The following is a 17,062-nucleotide window of genomic DNA, read 5'->3' on the forward strand; positions in this document are numbered from 1 at the left end:
GGGGGGGGGGGGGGGGGGGGGGGGGGGGGGGGGGGGGCGGCAGTGTGCTCCGGGAGGGCCTGTGCTCAGGGCCCCCAAGGGCAGTAGTTTGATCTGATCTCTTCGGATCAGCGCCCCCTGCAGGCAGCCTTCTGTGTGCTGGGGAAGAGGATTTCAAAAGGTGAAGTGAAGAAATAGAAACCAATTAGCCCCCTGAAAATGAAAACAGAATTTATTTTAATGCAAATAATGCTTCATGCAACGATGCTTCACCAAATCCCTCAGCAGAAACCCCACCAGGCCGGACACCTGGGGGTGGCTCAGTTAGGTAAGGGTCTGGCTCTTGATTTCAGCTCAGGTCTTGATCTCAGGGTCGTGAGATCGAGCTGTGTCAGGCTCCGCGCTCAGCACAGCGCTTGCTTGAGAGTCTCTCTCGCTCTCCCTCTGCCCCACCCCCGCACAGCGGCTCTCACTCTCTCTCAATATGTAAAAAATAAGTATTAAAAAACAAAAAAAGAAACCCCACGAGGACTCACAGGGGCCTAACCTAGGAACCAGAATAATGTGGGAAGCCAGCCGTGAGCTCCTTCTCAGCTCTTGCCATTGCTTCTGTCCCCAGTACGGCTGCTTTTTTCCTGCCTGTCAGCTGTCACCTCGCCTTGCCATGCCACCCAGACCCCGTGGCCCAGGGAACATGGCAGCCCACGGCCTCCAAGTCCACCTGTTCCAGCAAGTGTCTGTCTTTCTCGGTCCCCGTCCCAACCTCCCAAGAGGAAAGATTTCACTTAGCCAGCTGGGGCCAGTCCAATAGAACCAGAGGGCAGGACCCTGTGTATAAACGTAGCCCCTCGTAATGCACCTTGGTGGGCAACTGGGAGGGGAGGCAGTCCCCGTGAGCTTCGCAGACATCCCCAAAGATCGTCTGCTCCTGCCTGGGTCAGCGTGGCCAAGGGAGTCAGTTTTAACCCAGACTAATCCTGAGTCCAATTAGATCATCCCCAGAGCATTATGGGAATCGACCCTACCTTGTTTGGGGATGCCTCCTTCCCAACAGGGAACGGAACACTGTACCCAAGTTGGGGTCCAGAGGGGGTGACAATGAAGGGAAACAGCTTTCTCTACATCCCTAAATACCATGTGGCTCTAAAGGACCCCCCAGCCCTGGATGCTGTGACCGCTTTTTCACTTGACTAAGAACCATTTAGGAAGCTTCTTCAAAACAGAGCTTCCGATCACTCGCCCCCAGGGGTTCTGATGAGTCAGTCCAAGGTCACACCCAGGAAGCTGCATTCTTACCCGGAGCCCAGGTGATTCTGATGTTTGTGGTCGAAAGTTCTATTCAGAGCAACCCTGCAAGGTCAGCGAGATATTAGGAAAAACCACTGTGCCCTCCCCTGGGCTGCGTCTTAAGGAGATTCCCAGACCCAAGCTGTCTCTGTGATTCAAGGGTCTGCCTTGAGTTACGACCGGAGAATGACAGATAGAGAGGCAGGTGTTTGGGACATAGGAAGGTTTATCCCAGCGTCTGGCTTCTCTGCACAGGGGTGGGACTGTCCTCAGCCCTCTATGTCCTTTGATCTTTTTTTCTATTCTTTTCCTTTTAGGATGGAAAGAGATGCTGCATTTACACAAAAAAAAGCAGAGAGGGCATGCCTCAGAGTTCATCTCAGAGAAAAGTACAGACTCCCGAAGGTGAGACGCTCTTAACACAGTAAACATCCTATTTGATTTCTTAAATAATAGAAAATGGGGAATGTTTGATGATCAGCAAAGGGTCCCAGTCATGAATACACACACACCTGCACATGCACACACATACACACATGCACACATGTACACACACATGCACACACGAACACACAGGTGTCTTAATCCTAATTGAGGCATTTGGTGTAGTGAAAAGGCCCTTGAACTAGTTCATAAAAACTAGATTCCAGTCATTTAACCTCTGTAAACTTCCATTTTCTCTCAACAAAATGGAGCTAGTACCTCTAAGTGACAGTTTAATATAAGTTTCTGTCAAGCCTCTAGAACCTCCCTGGGTAATGACACAAGGAGGAAGTCATCAGAGCTGGCCTTTAGCAGCACGCCCCAGGCACTGTTCAGAGGGCTTCGGTTGTAGCAGTTCATTGAATCCTTCCCGAAGGGTATCCTGTGGTGAGCTCTGCTTGGTGGAAGAGGAAGCAGAAGAAAGTAAGTCCCTCCTGCCAAAGGCCAGAAGGTCAGAGCCCAAGGTCTTAACTTCCCCTATACTCTGCCTGTATTTCAAAGAAGCAATCCGCTCCTTCAATGGGGGACTCTGTTGCGGTGATGGCCATCCCCTGGCGTCCTCCATCGGTCCATCTTGGTGCTGGCGGACAGAATGAGCACCTGTGGGCTCTGGCCGGGCAGCTGGTTTACCGATGGGAAGAGGAGGTGTTGACCTGGGAAGAGGAGGTGTTGACCTGTGACAGCGGGCTCAGAAGCTCTGCTCCTGTGGGTCCCCTTCTGGACTTCAGAAACTACCAGCCCTAAACAAAGAGAGACAGCCCCACTGTCCCCTACAAGGTCAATGCTGAAGTCACCGAAGATTTCAAGAACCTCAACTTGTGGGAGAGACTCCCCGCTAAGATGCCCCAGGAAGCGGGTTCTGCTCTCAGAGAGGAGAGGAAAACTCACAGAGAAGGTTAAACATTTTCATTGCGACCCAGGAATTTTGAAAAGAAGGGCTTTGCTTTTTGCCTCCCTTATTCCGGTTTAATGCTTTTTCCCATTGGGCACTTGGCAACACGGTCCCCTCCAGTCCCACGGTCTGGTGGATTCCCCGAAGCTGCTTGGGATGGGTCCAGCTGTCTTTAGGAGAACGGGTTTCAATTCCAGGGCTACTTCAGCTGGCTCTTCAATATATCTGAGCCTCAGTTTCCTCATCTGTAAAACAGAGACAGTGACACCTGCGTGACCAAAACACCTGTGTCTTTGTCTGAGGTAACAGAACCTAGTTACCTTTAGCTGATGTAAAGAACCTAGGACAGGGGTGCCTGAGTGGCTCAGTGGGTTAAAGCCTCTGCCTTTGGCTCAGGTCATGATCCCAGGATCCTGGGATCGAGCCCCGCATTGGGCTCTCTGCTCAGCAGGGAGCCTGCTCTCCCCCACCCCCGCCACCTGCCTCTCTGCCCACTTGTGATCTCTGTCAAATAAATAGATAAAATCTTAAAAAGAAAAGAAAAGAACCTAGTACAGTGCCTGACCAATGGGAGAAACTCAATAAATGACCCCTTCTTATTTTTCCCATGGTTCTCTCTGCCCAGAAATCTTCTTCCTTCATAATAACAGCCAGAGGTCTCCAAGACCTTGGGCAAACACACTAATCTGTGTCAACTGAACTTTTGATTGTTTTCTCCCTAATGAGGGTCCCGCTGTCTTGCTCCTTTCCAGAGCCTCAGCGGTGAACCCCTCAAGGCTCAGCAATGGGGCTTTGATGGTCTTCAGAGAAAAATGAATCCCCAAATCTTTGAGTCAAGTTATCCTTTGAGAGTAGAGCGTTTCCAACAGAAGCTATAAGAAGAGGAAAGAATTATCACCAGGAAATGTGCACATTCAGATCCTCCCTGGAGAGGATCAGGCCAGGGGACAGGGACTATGTTGGGACAGGGACTATGTCGGCACAGGCTAAGGCTCCCTAAAGCCAGTGGGGGGGGGGGGCGCCTGCGGTGGGGGGAGTGTGAAAAAGTCATCAGATTGTTAACAGCAGAGCCCCATTGTGATGTCCCAGTGCTCATCAGCCCCTTTCCCCTATCTAAGGCATGTGAGACCTCACCTGAGTTTTCCTTGGACCCTGAAAAAGAACTTTGAGTTCATCTAAGAACTGAACGCCACTGCCTCTTTTTAGACAGGAGGGCGCTGCAGCCAGAAGGGTTGGGGAGCTTTGCAAACATCCACAGCCACTGACTGATAGAACCGGGCTGGGAATGTAAGCTCCTCAACCGTGAAAGCACGTTGACTGCCTCACAAAAGGGTTTGAATGCTGCTCCTTCTGACCCCAAGGTCTTCCGCAATTTCTACTCAGCATTCAAGGTGTCTCAAAGTCTGAGAGCAGCTTTGAGCTTTTTGCGGCTTCAATCTGCAGGTAGACTTTGGGGACAACCCGCACGGCTGGGGATTTCAGTGACTGGGGATTTCAGTGACGTGCGGAATCCCACCCTGGAACCCAGCAGGTGCATGCGGCTTCTCCGCTCCGGGGTAGTGTGACTCCCAGCCCTGGGAGCCGCTACGACCTGCCAAACACAAGCGAAATAGATGAGACTATCACTTGAAAGCATTCTGCCCTTGACCCCTCAGTGCAGTTGGCTTTCAGGCAGAGGCCTCCCTGGCGTTCTTTTATATTATGGCTGCATTTGGTAAAAATGGATCGATTCTACACAATGCTTCCAGGATTGGCCTGTGGTGGAAACAGCAAAAATACTAACAGTACCATTACCCACTCTTTCTACAGCACGGAGGAACTGGGGAGATTCTAACTCAATTACACAATCCACGAAACGGTTATTAATAGAAAGTGTATCCTAAAAAACCAAGGGGGCTCCCATTCCACTTGTCCTCCTATGACCAGATGTGGCTCCGGCCCAGCCTCACCTCAGCTCCTTGCCGGTGAAGTCCAGTCCCCGCCGTGGGCACCCCGTCGGCCTCCCGAAGGCCCAGGCCTACAAGGGAGCGCTGGGGGACAGACACATTTCCCAGGCCAAGAACTGCCCCTACTCCTGTCCTGGCTTCTGAGCGCAGTCGCCAGGCCGGGGAGTGGGGAGGAGGGACGGGGGAGCGGGGCGGCGGGGCGGACCAGGGATAGGATCTGCTCCCTCGCGCCCCCTGCTGTCCCTAGACGCAGCGCGCACCGCAGCCGCAGGGAAGTAATGGGGGCGCCGCTGCTCTCAGTGCTGTGGGGACTGGGGGTTGCAGCAGGGACAGTGATGGTGGGAACAGAAATAAATGTCCAGACTTTTTTTTTTTTTTTTTGGAAGTCTATTCGTTGGCTACTAGGGACCAGATTGTGCATTGTATTGGAAAGCAGTGTCCGTGCTGGCGAGCGGGAAGGGCATGGTGGGCCCTCCTAGGAGCAGCTGTCACAGAACAGGAGGTGGCCTGCCCGAGAGGGGCGGGCCGGGTGGGGACCTGCTGGGAGGGGAGCGTCAGAGCAGCAGGACCCTCCCACGCTGTGCCAAGATGGAGAGCTAGAAAACCAACCAGGGTGAGCTGAGCTGTCTCCCCAGCTCGCAGGATGGAGGGGGATTTTGAACCCCCAGTAACTGAGGAGAAGATGAAAGCACTGGAATATTGGGCAGGACCCGAGAGGGGATGACTTTGGGGAAATGGCCACTATGGGGCCAGTCATTCCCTGGGCTTTGAAAGCCATTCTTCGATTCTCCTACGAAGCCAGCTTACCCGGAGGGGCCGAGCTGCTGGCTACACAGACGTGTATGTAATTCTTAGGGGTTTTTCTGATGATGCAGACGGACTCCTCACAGCTGAATCCCTAGAAGGCCTTCTGAAAAACCACAATAGGACTTGAGCTTGTACGTCTTCATCTCCTCCATGCTCTCCTCAGGAGCAAGGAGGCCCTGGAAGGTCAGGCCGGGCCTAGAGGCCTCGCTGTGACTGGAAAAGCCTCAAGGCCATGGCCATATGTCCAGGGAACCAGGGAAGGGAATGAGGGGCTTGGGGCCAGAGCTACACCTGTGGAGCGGTGTGGGGGGTGCTGACAGAGGCCCAGGCCAGCCAGGAACTGCAAAGCCAGAGATGTGGCCACAGATCCCCAAATTATGACATATATCCTCTTTGTGGGGCTCGGCGTCTTGATTACTTGGCTTATTTGATTACTTATTTGATTACTGCCATTGAAAATGGCAATCCTGGGTGTGTGTGTGTGTGTCTGTGTCTGTGTCTGTGTGCATGTGTGAGCACGTGTGTGTGTTATTCCTTAAATATGTTTATATGCCATAAAAAGAGGAAATCTTGCTATTTGCAACAACATAGATAGACCTTGAGGGTATCATCCTGAGTAAAATAAGTCAGACAGAGAAAGACAATAGTGTATGATTTGACTTGTATGTGGAATCTTAAGAAGTCAGACACGAAGAGCCTGGTGGTTGCCAGAGGTGGGTGGGGCGTGGGGGTGGGGAGGATGAAATGGGTGAAAGGGGTCAAAGGGAACAAACTTCCAGATATAAGATAAATAAGTCCTAAAAAAAAAAAAAAAGATAACTCCTGGGGATATAATGTAAGGCATGGCGACTATTAAAAAAAGGTCATCAAAAGACATTGGTAGGACAAACCGTAGAGTCATTAACAAGCAGCAAGAACCTTGGGGTGGGCGGGGCTGTATGAGGAGCACGCCCACTTCCCCCCCCACTGCCCCTCCCACTGCCCCTCCCCCTGCCTGTCTAAGCTCTCCTCCTGGGGCAGGTGTGGCTTCCCGGGCTGTCCCAGTACTTTGGCTCCCTGGGTCTGAATGGTCTTTCAACTTTTATTAAACTTAATTTTTTTATATATAAAAAAAGTACATCAACGCATAATCCTAAAACTCACTGAAATCAAGGGACCTGGCCAAGGTCACAAAACTCACTGCGGCCAAGGGGGCCTCCAGCCTCCAGATTCTTCACCTAGGACTTTCTGGGTCCCGCTGTCCCCACACCCCCTCTCAACTGTATCTCCATCCAGGCTGGTAGACTCGAGAGCAAACACAACTGTCTAACAAGAAAACAGTGCTGGGCAGAAAGCAAAGCCCTTCCTGGGCTCCTCATAACCACCGTTCCCTCCCCTCAAGGTCTGCAGACCGCTAAGCCCTCTGTTGTCTTATCAAGGGCCTATTGGGTAAGCAGCCGTATTAATGGTATTAGCAGTCCACGGGGAGTTGGACACATTCACCGTGTCCTCCCGCTAACGAGGGATGACCCCCCGGGTGCCTCATTCACAATTCCCTGGGGTCACCGGCCAGCAGCCACACAACCAGCAGGAGGCGGTTCTGGGCCCTTCCCCTTACCGAGGCCCAACAGAAAGCAGACTTGAGGAAAATGTCTTCCCGGGAGCTGTCAGGTCTAATGAGGATAGCTATGTCACATTTTGGAATTAGAACCGTATTTTCTAAAGAAATTATTTGGCTGGTGTCCCCCGTGAAAGCATTTCACTGATTGCTGACCAGGGGAAGGAAATTTGGACTCGGGAAAGGAGCAATTTGGGCCCCGCCCCCTAGGGAACAGTAAAAGCCTCCTCTCCCAGCTCATCCTTCACTGTCCATGACAACACAATTTATTGTACCCGTGTCTTTGGATGACCCCTTTTAATTGCAGTAATCACGTCAGGCGTCCACTAAGGACGGCGATCGAATGCCATCATCCACAGGATCTAGGAAACTGTGCGCATGTCCACGCAGGGTGGCTTTCCTCCCGCTTTGGGGTCGCAGCTGAAGGAATCCTGGATGCTCGCATTAGGCTGGGGTCTCTCTCCACTGATCTGCCCCTGTCCTGTGTCTCCCCTGTTCCCCCTCCGCCGTCTCTCCTTTATAAAGGTCAAATCTCGCCCCCACGAAAACAAGCAGATTGCACTTTGGGAGAAGACAGGCCTTTCCAGGTACCTTCCCGAAGTGACCGGCTCCCACCGCCCCATTGACGCCTTCCTCCTTCGGATGCCGGGTAGTCCTGCTAAACACCGTGACCGTGACCGTCACCTCCTCCCGCAGCCCTCTCTCTCTGTCCTCGGTTTCCAGGTCTCATTCACCCTGAATGTCTTCTTCATGGCCTACCCTCCCCCTGATTTTGGAACATTGCAGGTGTACTCTTTTCCCCACTGAATCTGCACACTCTGCCCCAGAGAGAAGGGGGGCATGTTGCTGTCGCTGTCAGCTGCCATCCACATGTGGGTGACTCTCGGTCCTCCACCCGCAGCCCCCCTCTTCTCCCCACGGTTCCTGCTGCGTCTGCCTCCGCTTCGGCACCTCTTAGCTCTTCTCCAGAACAGATTGGCTCATTTTCCCCCAAACCTGCTTCTCCGGTAGGCCCCATTGCCAGGGGTGCCCACCCCCACCCCAGCCCACCCCTCCACACACCCAAGGCCGGTGACCGGAAGTCACCCTTGACTCTCCCCTCCTCCTCCAGCCTCACATCCAATAAATCAGGTGACCCTCACGTCACCTCCTACATAATTCTGAACTCATCCCCCCCATGCATCCCCAAGGGCTCCTGAGGTCTGTCTCCCCACAGCAGCTCAGCAGCGGCTTTTCTACGTGGAGTCTTGCTCCTCTCAAAGTGGCAGTGCCAGGTTTCCAAAATGCAAATCTGATCCTGTTTCTCCCGTTTAAAAAAAAAAAAAAAGGCTTATCATAATTTCTGAGAATCAAGTCCCAATCCCTTGGCCTAGAGGCCGTGATGGGGCTCTGATCTTACCAGTCTCTGCTCTTGCTAACTTCCTGCTTGGACTGAAATGTCCTCCTGCTTTGTCCCCTACACTCTGCTCTCCAAGGCCCTTCTCTTCCTAGAAGACTTCCGGGCCAGTGCCACTTCTTCTTCTTTTTTTTTTTTTTTTTTTAAGATTTTATTTATTTATTTGATGGACAGAGATCACAAGTAGGCAGAGAGGCAGGCAGAGAGAGAGGAGGAAGCAGGTTCCCTGCTGAGCAGAGATCCTGATGCGGGGCTTGATCCCAGGACCCTGGGACCATGACCTGAACCCAAAGCAGAGGCTTAACCCACTGAGTCACCCAGGCACCCCCCAGTGCCACTTCTTACAGAACCTTCTGTGACCCTCTTCTCCCCACCGCACCTCATGCTCCCATAATCCCGGGTGCACGTCTCATGTCATCTCACTCACCGCCGTGAATATTCCCGCCTGCCGGACTCTTTAACGAAGGAGCTGAGTTGTTTGTCTTTGTCTTCAGTGACTTGCCCGGGGCCCGACATGTAGAAAGTGTGCATGTGCGTGTGTGTCCATACACACACACACACACACACACACACACACACACAAGAAATGGTTGCTGAATATTGGATGTTACTGGGCAAAAGGGGAGGGAAAATATACCCAAAGAGCAAAGTACCAAAAACAGCAGAAAGAATTTATCTGCTGTAAGAGTTATATTAAAATAACTTTTCATGAAGAGAACAAGTCTGGATTAGACATCATAACTGTACACAAAGTCCAAAGGTGACTTTATATTATAATTAAAATGTCGTATTTCTTCAAATAGGGGAAGTAATATGTTTTAAGTCAAGCCCCAAGTTTCTCTAAAAACAAATTTGCCTTTCTCCCTAGCCAATTCAAAATGTATATGTAAGTCAAGCCAAATTAATAAGAGAAAACAGTTCCACAATGAACCCTAATCCTATTAACGGAATTGTCAATCTAGGTTAGTCATTGAAAAATAATGTTGTGCCCCCTGCCGCGCTATGATTTAGTTACACCTGGTGTTTGTCTGCTGTATTAAGGGCATCGTTCGTGCTGAATCAAGACGAAGGTAGAAGAAAATCTACCAGTGGGGTCGACTTTGAAGGTATCACATTGAAAACTCCCTTAGAACAGAATTTAAAAGTTGCCTCTTTTTTTTTTCTTTGGCCATTTCTTTGCCTCCTCCTTCAGATTCAGAGCTCGGGGGCTGCCCAGCAGGGTCCCAGACAGTGAATCCTCCCGCCCTGGGAACAGCTGTTTCTGGTGGCAGAGCTGGAGGCCATTGGGGGGGGGGGGGCGTCGGGGGCCTTCCCTTCCCCCTCTCCTCCCCATCCTGTCCCCGTTCAGTTTGCTCCTTCTACTCCCCTGTCCCTGAAAGAGCCGTGGACTGAATGTCCTGAGGGGACTTGGGGAAGGGGAGAGAGCCCTGGGAACTGGTGCAGTGGTCCTTAGCCACGTGGGCAATCTCACTGAATCCTCTCGACCACCCCGACCACCTCACTGCACGGTGAGGTAGGTCGGTCTTATTTCCCCTTCCCAGATACGAACACTGGCTGCTAGGGGGCGAGGAAGAGCGGCTTCCCAAGGTCACGCCACCTGTAAATGGCAAAGCAGGATGAGACCCCAGGCCGATCTGACCCCACTGGCCATATCTTCCTGCTACCCCCACGGCGGGGCTGGCTGTGCACCCTGAACAAGCTGAGTGATACTTATGTAAGTCTTGGAACCTCAGCTTCCTCCTCTGTAAAGAGAGGCTTGGATAGTGACCCCCACGAGCTTCTCGAGAAAGCTTCTCCTTTCTCTGCAAAGGAAAGAAGTGAGAGATGTACACAATCGGTATCTAGAGACCCCGTTCCTCCCTGGTCCTATCGGTGCGCACGCGCTCCGCCGAAGAAGTCAGACCCACACCCTCTGTCCAATAGCTGATGGGGGAGGACCGCACGGTGTAGGGGACAATGCAGGCACCAAGCCCCAGACAAGGGTCCTTGTCCTGCTCGACACTAGAATCACCTGGGAAACTTTTAAAAAATCGTATTGCCCAGGCCCCTGCCCCAGAGCCTCGCTCCTGCTCTGGCCTGAAGACCCCTTTACCTCTGGCAAAGCAGGCTGTGCTCACTTTGACTTGCCGCGGAGGGGTTTGCTGACTGGCTGTGTTCTTTTATCTCTCCCCCTCCCCCTTCCACGTCTCCTAGGTTTCTGCAGGACAGGAGCCAGGGGTGGTTGTCACCCTCCCTAGCAGCCAGTGCAGCCCCCCTTGCATAAGCAGGTGTGAAGACCGGTGGTCCTCACAAACACAGAAACAGCTGGTGTTAGATCAGCGCGTCCAAGTCGAAGAACTATGTCCATCTAGCTGTTTGGTATTACGTAGACCAACACCAAATAAACAAACCAAAGCCCAAATAGAATCTGCCTAGAAGCCGATATGCCGGTATTTGCGACGTGCCCAGTTTGATTGTCTAGGAACTTAACCAGCGGTGAACGCTCAGCTTTTTGACAAAATAGCCATCTGAGATAGGATTGTTTTTCAACCTGGCTCAAGGTGGGTACAGGATGAAGGCCGGTTTGTCAAAATCTAGGGCTCAGACCGTGGGAATCCTGAGGTCGTGCTTACCCCTCAGTGAAAGGTCAGAAATCAGTCACAGGGAATGGCCAGAGCATGGCGCCGGGAGATTTAAATAATGGGGCCTTGAGCGCTGGCAGGAAGATTATAAATCTGGTTAAAAACCAAGAGATTAAAACTGATTCTGGCCAGCCGGCATAAAAATAATTAGCTCTTAACTGCATTAAACAATATCCCAAATGGATAAGATTTCTAGAAACGAGAAGACCTCCAAGACAGGAATAAAGGACAGCTTGTCAGGCCTCTAACTGCGTGCGGGCTCGCCTCCCTCCCTCTCTCCCTCCTGATCACCTCCCTTCTTTCACACCGTGCTCAGCTTTTTGACAAAATAGCCATCTGAGATAGGATTGTTTTTCAACCTGCGCCTCCCTGCCTCCCTGGAGCTGTGCTGGATAGTCTGTAACTACACTCGAATCGGGGGGTGTGCGGAGGCATTACTGCCTTCCTTGACGTGTGGACGGTGTCCAGACCTCCCTGGCCTCCCCCGTCCGACTCATCAATGGGCAGCAGAAAGTGTGCGTGAGACGTTCGCTACGTGGACTGCAGACGAGATCCCGTGGGTAGGGAGGCTGGGGAGGTCAAGGGGACAAGGCTGCTTCTATTCTTCGTGGCTTGCTCTGCTCTGGATCTTTCTCCCAAGGGGCCAGTGCTCTTCCACCCTCTGTGTCCCTATCTGTGCCTTCTCAATCGCAGGGATCCTTTCAGCAGGGATGGTGACGGCGAGCTGCCCTTTTTTCTCAAAAATGTGAGTAACCACAGTCCTGCTTGTCCAGGGCTTAAAAGCTTACAAGACCGTCTCACATCCCAGCTCCCTCCATCTGCTTGGGAACCCTCTGAGAATCCACGGGCATGGGGAGTGTAAGGTGACTTGCCAAAGGTCACGCAGAGGGCGAGTGACAAAGCTGGGGCTCGAACCCGGGTCTTTGGCCGCATGCCACCCCTGCAGGGGAGCGGTCTGAGTCCGCTGCAGGAGGCTGTTAGAAGCCCAGACCCCTTTTTACAAACAGGACCCTCGCCCTTGGCCTGTTCTGGACCTGGGGCCAGCCCACATTAGGCCCCAGTGCTAAGGAGGCTGGGGCCCAGATTTGGTCCCAAAGGGTTTCATTTTGTCCTCTAATTACTTGCTCACTGGCCCTGTCTGGTTGTCCTGCCCTCAGTCATAAGGAACCCACAGCCCAGAGAAATGGGTCCCAGGGCTATTGGGTCATCACTGGAAGCAATGGTGCTGCTGATAGAGGTCAGTAACATTGTCCTTCTAGGAGGGGGACTGTAGGACTCGGCCCCTAACCAATGACGACGCTGCACACTGCCTTTAGACGGGACAGTTGGAGCCACCTGCCTTGGGCCCCATGCTTTAGATGTGTGCCTTGGGCCACATTCCTTCACATGGGGGTGCAAAGTTTACAGGGCCACAGGGACAGGCCCGCCCAGAGCCCACATCCCTATTTTATTTTTTATTTTTTATTTTTTTCTAAGATTTTATTTATTTGACAGAGAGAGATCACAAGTAGACAGAGAGACAAGCAGAGATGGGGGGGGGTGCAGGCTCCCTGCTGAGCAGAGAGCCTGATGCGGGGCTCGATCCCAAGACCTGAGATCATGACCTGGGCCGAAGGCAGAGGTTTAACCCACTGAGCCACCCAGGCGCCCCCCACATCCCTATTTTAGACCACACTCCAGCTTCCCAGAGGTCCAAATTCCCTGCCTCAATGTATTTGTGGAGACTGCTTCAGGCCTCGTCTCGGGGCCAGTGCCCTGGAGAGTTCAGTGAGCTGCTGGTCGATGTCCTGCTAAGCCTCCAGGGGTGGGCAGGGGCTCTGCATACATAAAGTTCCCAGGGAGGGACAGACCCAGCGGTGGGGGGAAAAGGATGGCTGGTCGTGAGTCTGGGCCATCCTCTGGGTCCCACAAACATGCACATGGGATGACAAAGGCTAAGGGAGTCCCGGTAGATGTGTCCCAGAATTGAGGACCTAGTGCCGAAAAGGAAATGAACGGGCCCAGCCTGCCAGAAACTTGACTGTGGAGTGAAAGAAGCAGGGGGCGAGGAGGTGCATTTCTAGGCCAGAGGTGAAGGTACCCAGAGAGCAAGGCCTCTGGTCAGGCTGACTGCCATGTGCAGGAGTCACGGTTGTCTGCCACAAATCCCCAGCCCAGCGCTGAGGGTTATTCTGCTCCCGAGCAGCCCCTGGGGGTGACTGCTTCATGCACTCCAAATAATGCAGGTGTCATCTAATTAATCTTCTACAACTCTAAGGCCAATAGTAGAATCCTAATTTATAGGAAATAAAACTCAGAGAGGTTGGGGCGCCTGGGTGCCTCAGTGGGTTAAAGCCTCTGCTCGGGTCATGATCCCAGAGTCCTGGGATCGAGCCCCACATCGGGCTCTCTGCTCAGCGGGGAGCCTGCTTCCTCCTCTCTCTCTCTGTCTGCCTCTCTGCCTACTTGTGATCTCTGTCAAGTAGATAGATAAAATCTTTAAAAAAAACCCACAAAAACTCAGAGAGGTTATGTAAGGTGCCCAAGGTCACACAGCATGTAAGTGGTGGCGGTAACTTTTCCGCTCAGGCAATCTGATTCTCAAGCCAACACTGACCTCCCAGGGCACTGGCCCAGCGGCAGTGGCCAGTAAGTCAGTAGCTGCGACATAGAGCTCTTTACAGCAAAGTGGACCTGCCCATTTAAGGATCGTTAAGGCCGTTGCAGTCCCGGAACACTGGCTCATGGAATCGTTCAGTAAACGTTCACCGTCTGTGTCTGCATGCCAGGCATTCTGCTTGTTTTGGAACCTTGCAGAGAAGTAAGTTATGGTCCTGTCTTCAAGAAAAAGGGAGCAGGGCCTCTTAAACGCACCAGAGTCACCAGGAGGGTTCGAGAAGTCGGAGATTGCTGGGCCCGCCCTTCCAGCTTCTGAGTCAGCAGTTCCGGGTGAGGATGTGCCTTTGCAACAAGGTCCCAGCAGCCCATGCTGCTGGCCTGGGAGCCCTACTTTGAGACACAGTTTGGTAAAAGTCCCGATCAAGAGCCCCTCCGTGAGTTGTAAGGCAAAATGGAACCCAACGCTCTCCCTTCCCTCGGCAAGGGGAATGAGGAGAAAATAAACCCGAAACTCCTCCCTGAAGGAGGTACTCTTTCCAGACCTCCCCAGAGGCAGGAAGCTGCAGGGCCCCCCAAAGGCGAGACAGGGGAGCACTATCTTCAGGAGCAGCCCAGCTCTCTGAGCACCAGCTGGCTGGCCCCCGACCTTCCAGCTACCTGTCCCTCCAGGCTACTCCTTCCAGTCTGGACTCCACGGACTCCACAGAAATCTTATTCCCCACCAGAGGGGAAGGGAGGCAGTGCCAGAATTCCCAAGAGTGCCTTTTCAAATCATTATTTATTTTATTCCAGGGTGCGTAAGAGAGGGGAGACGTCCTGCATTGACAGGAACTGAGAATTGCCAGGCTGATGTCCCGCCTTTCCTCCCCTCCCTGCAAAATTGCCCAGAAAACGATCAGCAAGAAAGGCAACCTCTAGGCTAGGTAAATAAAAAAGAAATAGAGATGGAAGATTGGCTGGGAGCCCTGAGGATTAACTAACTAATTAATCCCCACAACAGTTTGACGAGGAACTAATTAATCCATTAAGCGCTTTGAGGGACCAAGGCCTGGCCAAGTGCAGGGAGAGGCTTCTCTCCCTCAGCAGGCTGTGGTGGAGGGTGGACCCTCCCAGGGGCCTTTGTGGAGGGTCTGTGCGAGGATCGAGGATCGTACATCCCAAAGGGGTATGTCTCCCCCGCATGGGAATCCTGCCTCCCACACAGGCTTGCTGTCACTTCGCCCAGGGAACCAGAGACCCAACCAAAAGAAGGAGCTCTGAGGGGAACCACGGGGCCCTAGGGCTGGAGAAGGCCCTGGAGAGCCACTTTACAGATGGAGAATAGAGTGTCCCCCTTACCCTGACTCGCTCTTTGGACCCAGAGACAACCAATGTCTGTTTATAGCCTTTTTTTTTTTTGAAGATTTTGTTTATTTATTTGACAGAGAAAGACACAGAGAGAGAGAGAGAGAGCAGGGGGGCTGGGAGAGGGAGAAGGAGGCTTCCCACTGAGCAGGGAGCCTGATGTGGGGCTCGATCCCAGGACCCTGGGATCATGACCTGAGCTGAAGGCAGAGGCTTTAACCCACTGAGCCACCCAGGCGCTCCTATTTATAGCCTTTTCTACTCAGCACCCGGGCAAGGGGAATTCATATTTTCCTCTAGGTGTTGACTCTAGCACCCAAGGGGCCCTAAGATCTTTCTAAAATCAGATCAATGAGGGTCTGATTAAAACTAGGCGATCGTTTTATCTTGATGAGAGTTTTCACACGCTTTGGCTGCAGCACATGGAGGTGGGCGAGCCCCAAAGTCTGCTGAGATCTTCCCGACCCTTTGCTTTTCTGACGCTCTGTAAGCTTCTGGGCCCCTGGAGCCCTGTGTGCCTCCTGTTACAACCAGACCTCAGAAATCGTCTGATAGGGCCACGTGGGGATATACACTATCCCTACCTTTCCCAGAGAAACTTTTTCATTCAGAAAGGGAGTGAGGAGGGAGAAACAGAGGGAGAGGGACGAGAGAGCTTAAGCTGGGTGTGCAGCCCGATGTGGGGCTCAATCTCACAACCCTGAGATCATCGGGTCATGACCTGTGCCAAAAATCGAGAGTCGGATACTTAATCAGTGAGCTGCCCAGGTGCCCCTCCCAGAGAAACTTCTGTAGATTCTCCTCTCTCCTTAAGAAACAAAGGCTTGAAGCCAAAGGGGTAAAGGAATATCTAACACCACGCAGCACGCACTATGAAATTCTGGAGCAGTCACTGGTGGGATCCCAGCCTGATCTCTGTGAGGGGCAGACAGCGGCGGGGGCAGGCGCGGGGAAGGGTGCTGGGAACAGCCACGCCCCGGCGAGTCCCTTAATAAACAGGCACCATGTGCCCGACTTGCTTCCAGGTACGGAGCCTGTGGGGTTGAACGGATTCTGTGCCCCACAAGGGGCCCCCTGTCTAAATGGAGGGAGGGAAGGGGCAAAGGTCAAGCAGAAGTTGCCACGGTGACTGAATGTGGTCTGGCTTGTGGTCTGGCCAGGCCTTGTGAGACCAGACCCCACCCTCCAGGGCGGGACCTGCCCACGGGAACCACTGAGTCACAGCCTGGGGCTGATAGACTGCAAAGCTTGCACAGCTGCCCTGAGGCGGAGTGTACAGGGTGTTGTTCTCAAGCTTTGCTGGCGGGCTGGAGGGGACGGATTCTTATAACCCGGATCGCTGAGCACCGCCCAGGAGTTTCTGATTCCGCTGGTTTGGGGACCCGAGGATCCGTCTTTTTACCGTGTTCCAGCAGCATTAGAGACCACACTTTGAGAACCACTGTTGTAGAAAGATCTGGTCGGCCCAAGGTGCAGTGGAAGGGGGCATGTGAACCACGACCCGCAGCCCCCGCCACCAGCCGGAGAGAGACGCCGTCCCCGTCGTTCAGCCCCCACCGGTGCTCTGGCGGCTACTCTGACTCTGTGGGTGGCTTGGTTGTGGGACAGTGGCTCATCTCCTCCGTGTTTGTGTTTGACACAGAGTGAAATGGACGAGAACCAGATCCAAATGGCTGGAGACGATGTGGACCTGCCCGAAGAGCTCCGGAAAATGGTGGATGAAGATCAAATCGAGGAGGAAGACAAGGATTCTATTCTTGGGCATTTACAGAACCTCCAGAACATGGACTTGGACACCATCAAAGAAAAGGCCCAGGCCACCTTCACGGAAATGAAGCAGACGGCAGGGCAGAAGTGTTCTGTGATGTGAGGGGAGGGCGCGGGGTCAAGGGCAAGGGGACCGCTCTCCTGAGGAACACTGCCAGCAATGAATACTTAAACACAGCAGACACAGAAAAACCGTGGTTAGAAAGCACTCCACAAACTGGTAGACAACACCTTGATGATCTAAATGTTTCTGGTAGAGCACTTAGCCAGCACCTTGCAGTAGGAAACAGACTCTCCTTTTAGTTATAAATGTGGCTCTGGGGGCGCCTGGGTGGCTCAGTGGGT

At 52.8% G+C, this 17,062-nt stretch overlaps 1 protein-coding gene across 1 annotated transcript in view; it reads left to right on the forward strand.

Annotated features, from left to right (window-relative positions):
• CPLX4 (complexin 4) overlaps positions 1-17,062 on the forward strand; it is a 22,079-nt gene extending 5,017 nt beyond the window's left edge. Inside the window, exons 2-3 of the mRNA XM_032882555.1 lie at positions 1,584-1,671; positions 16,593-17,062. Of these exons, the coding sequence (XP_032738446.1) occupies positions 1,584-1,671; positions 16,593-16,820 (316 nt within the window). The 3' untranslated portion in view covers positions 16,821-17,062. The remainder of the gene's footprint in view (positions 1-1,583; positions 1,672-16,592) is intronic.

Source organism: Lontra canadensis, unplaced genomic scaffold, assembly GCF_010015895.1.
Source record: "Lontra canadensis isolate GAN:19392208 unplaced genomic scaffold, GSC_riverotter_1.0 scaffold82, whole genome shotgun sequence".
NCBI lineage: Eukaryota > Metazoa > Chordata > Mammalia > Carnivora > Mustelidae > Lontra > Lontra canadensis.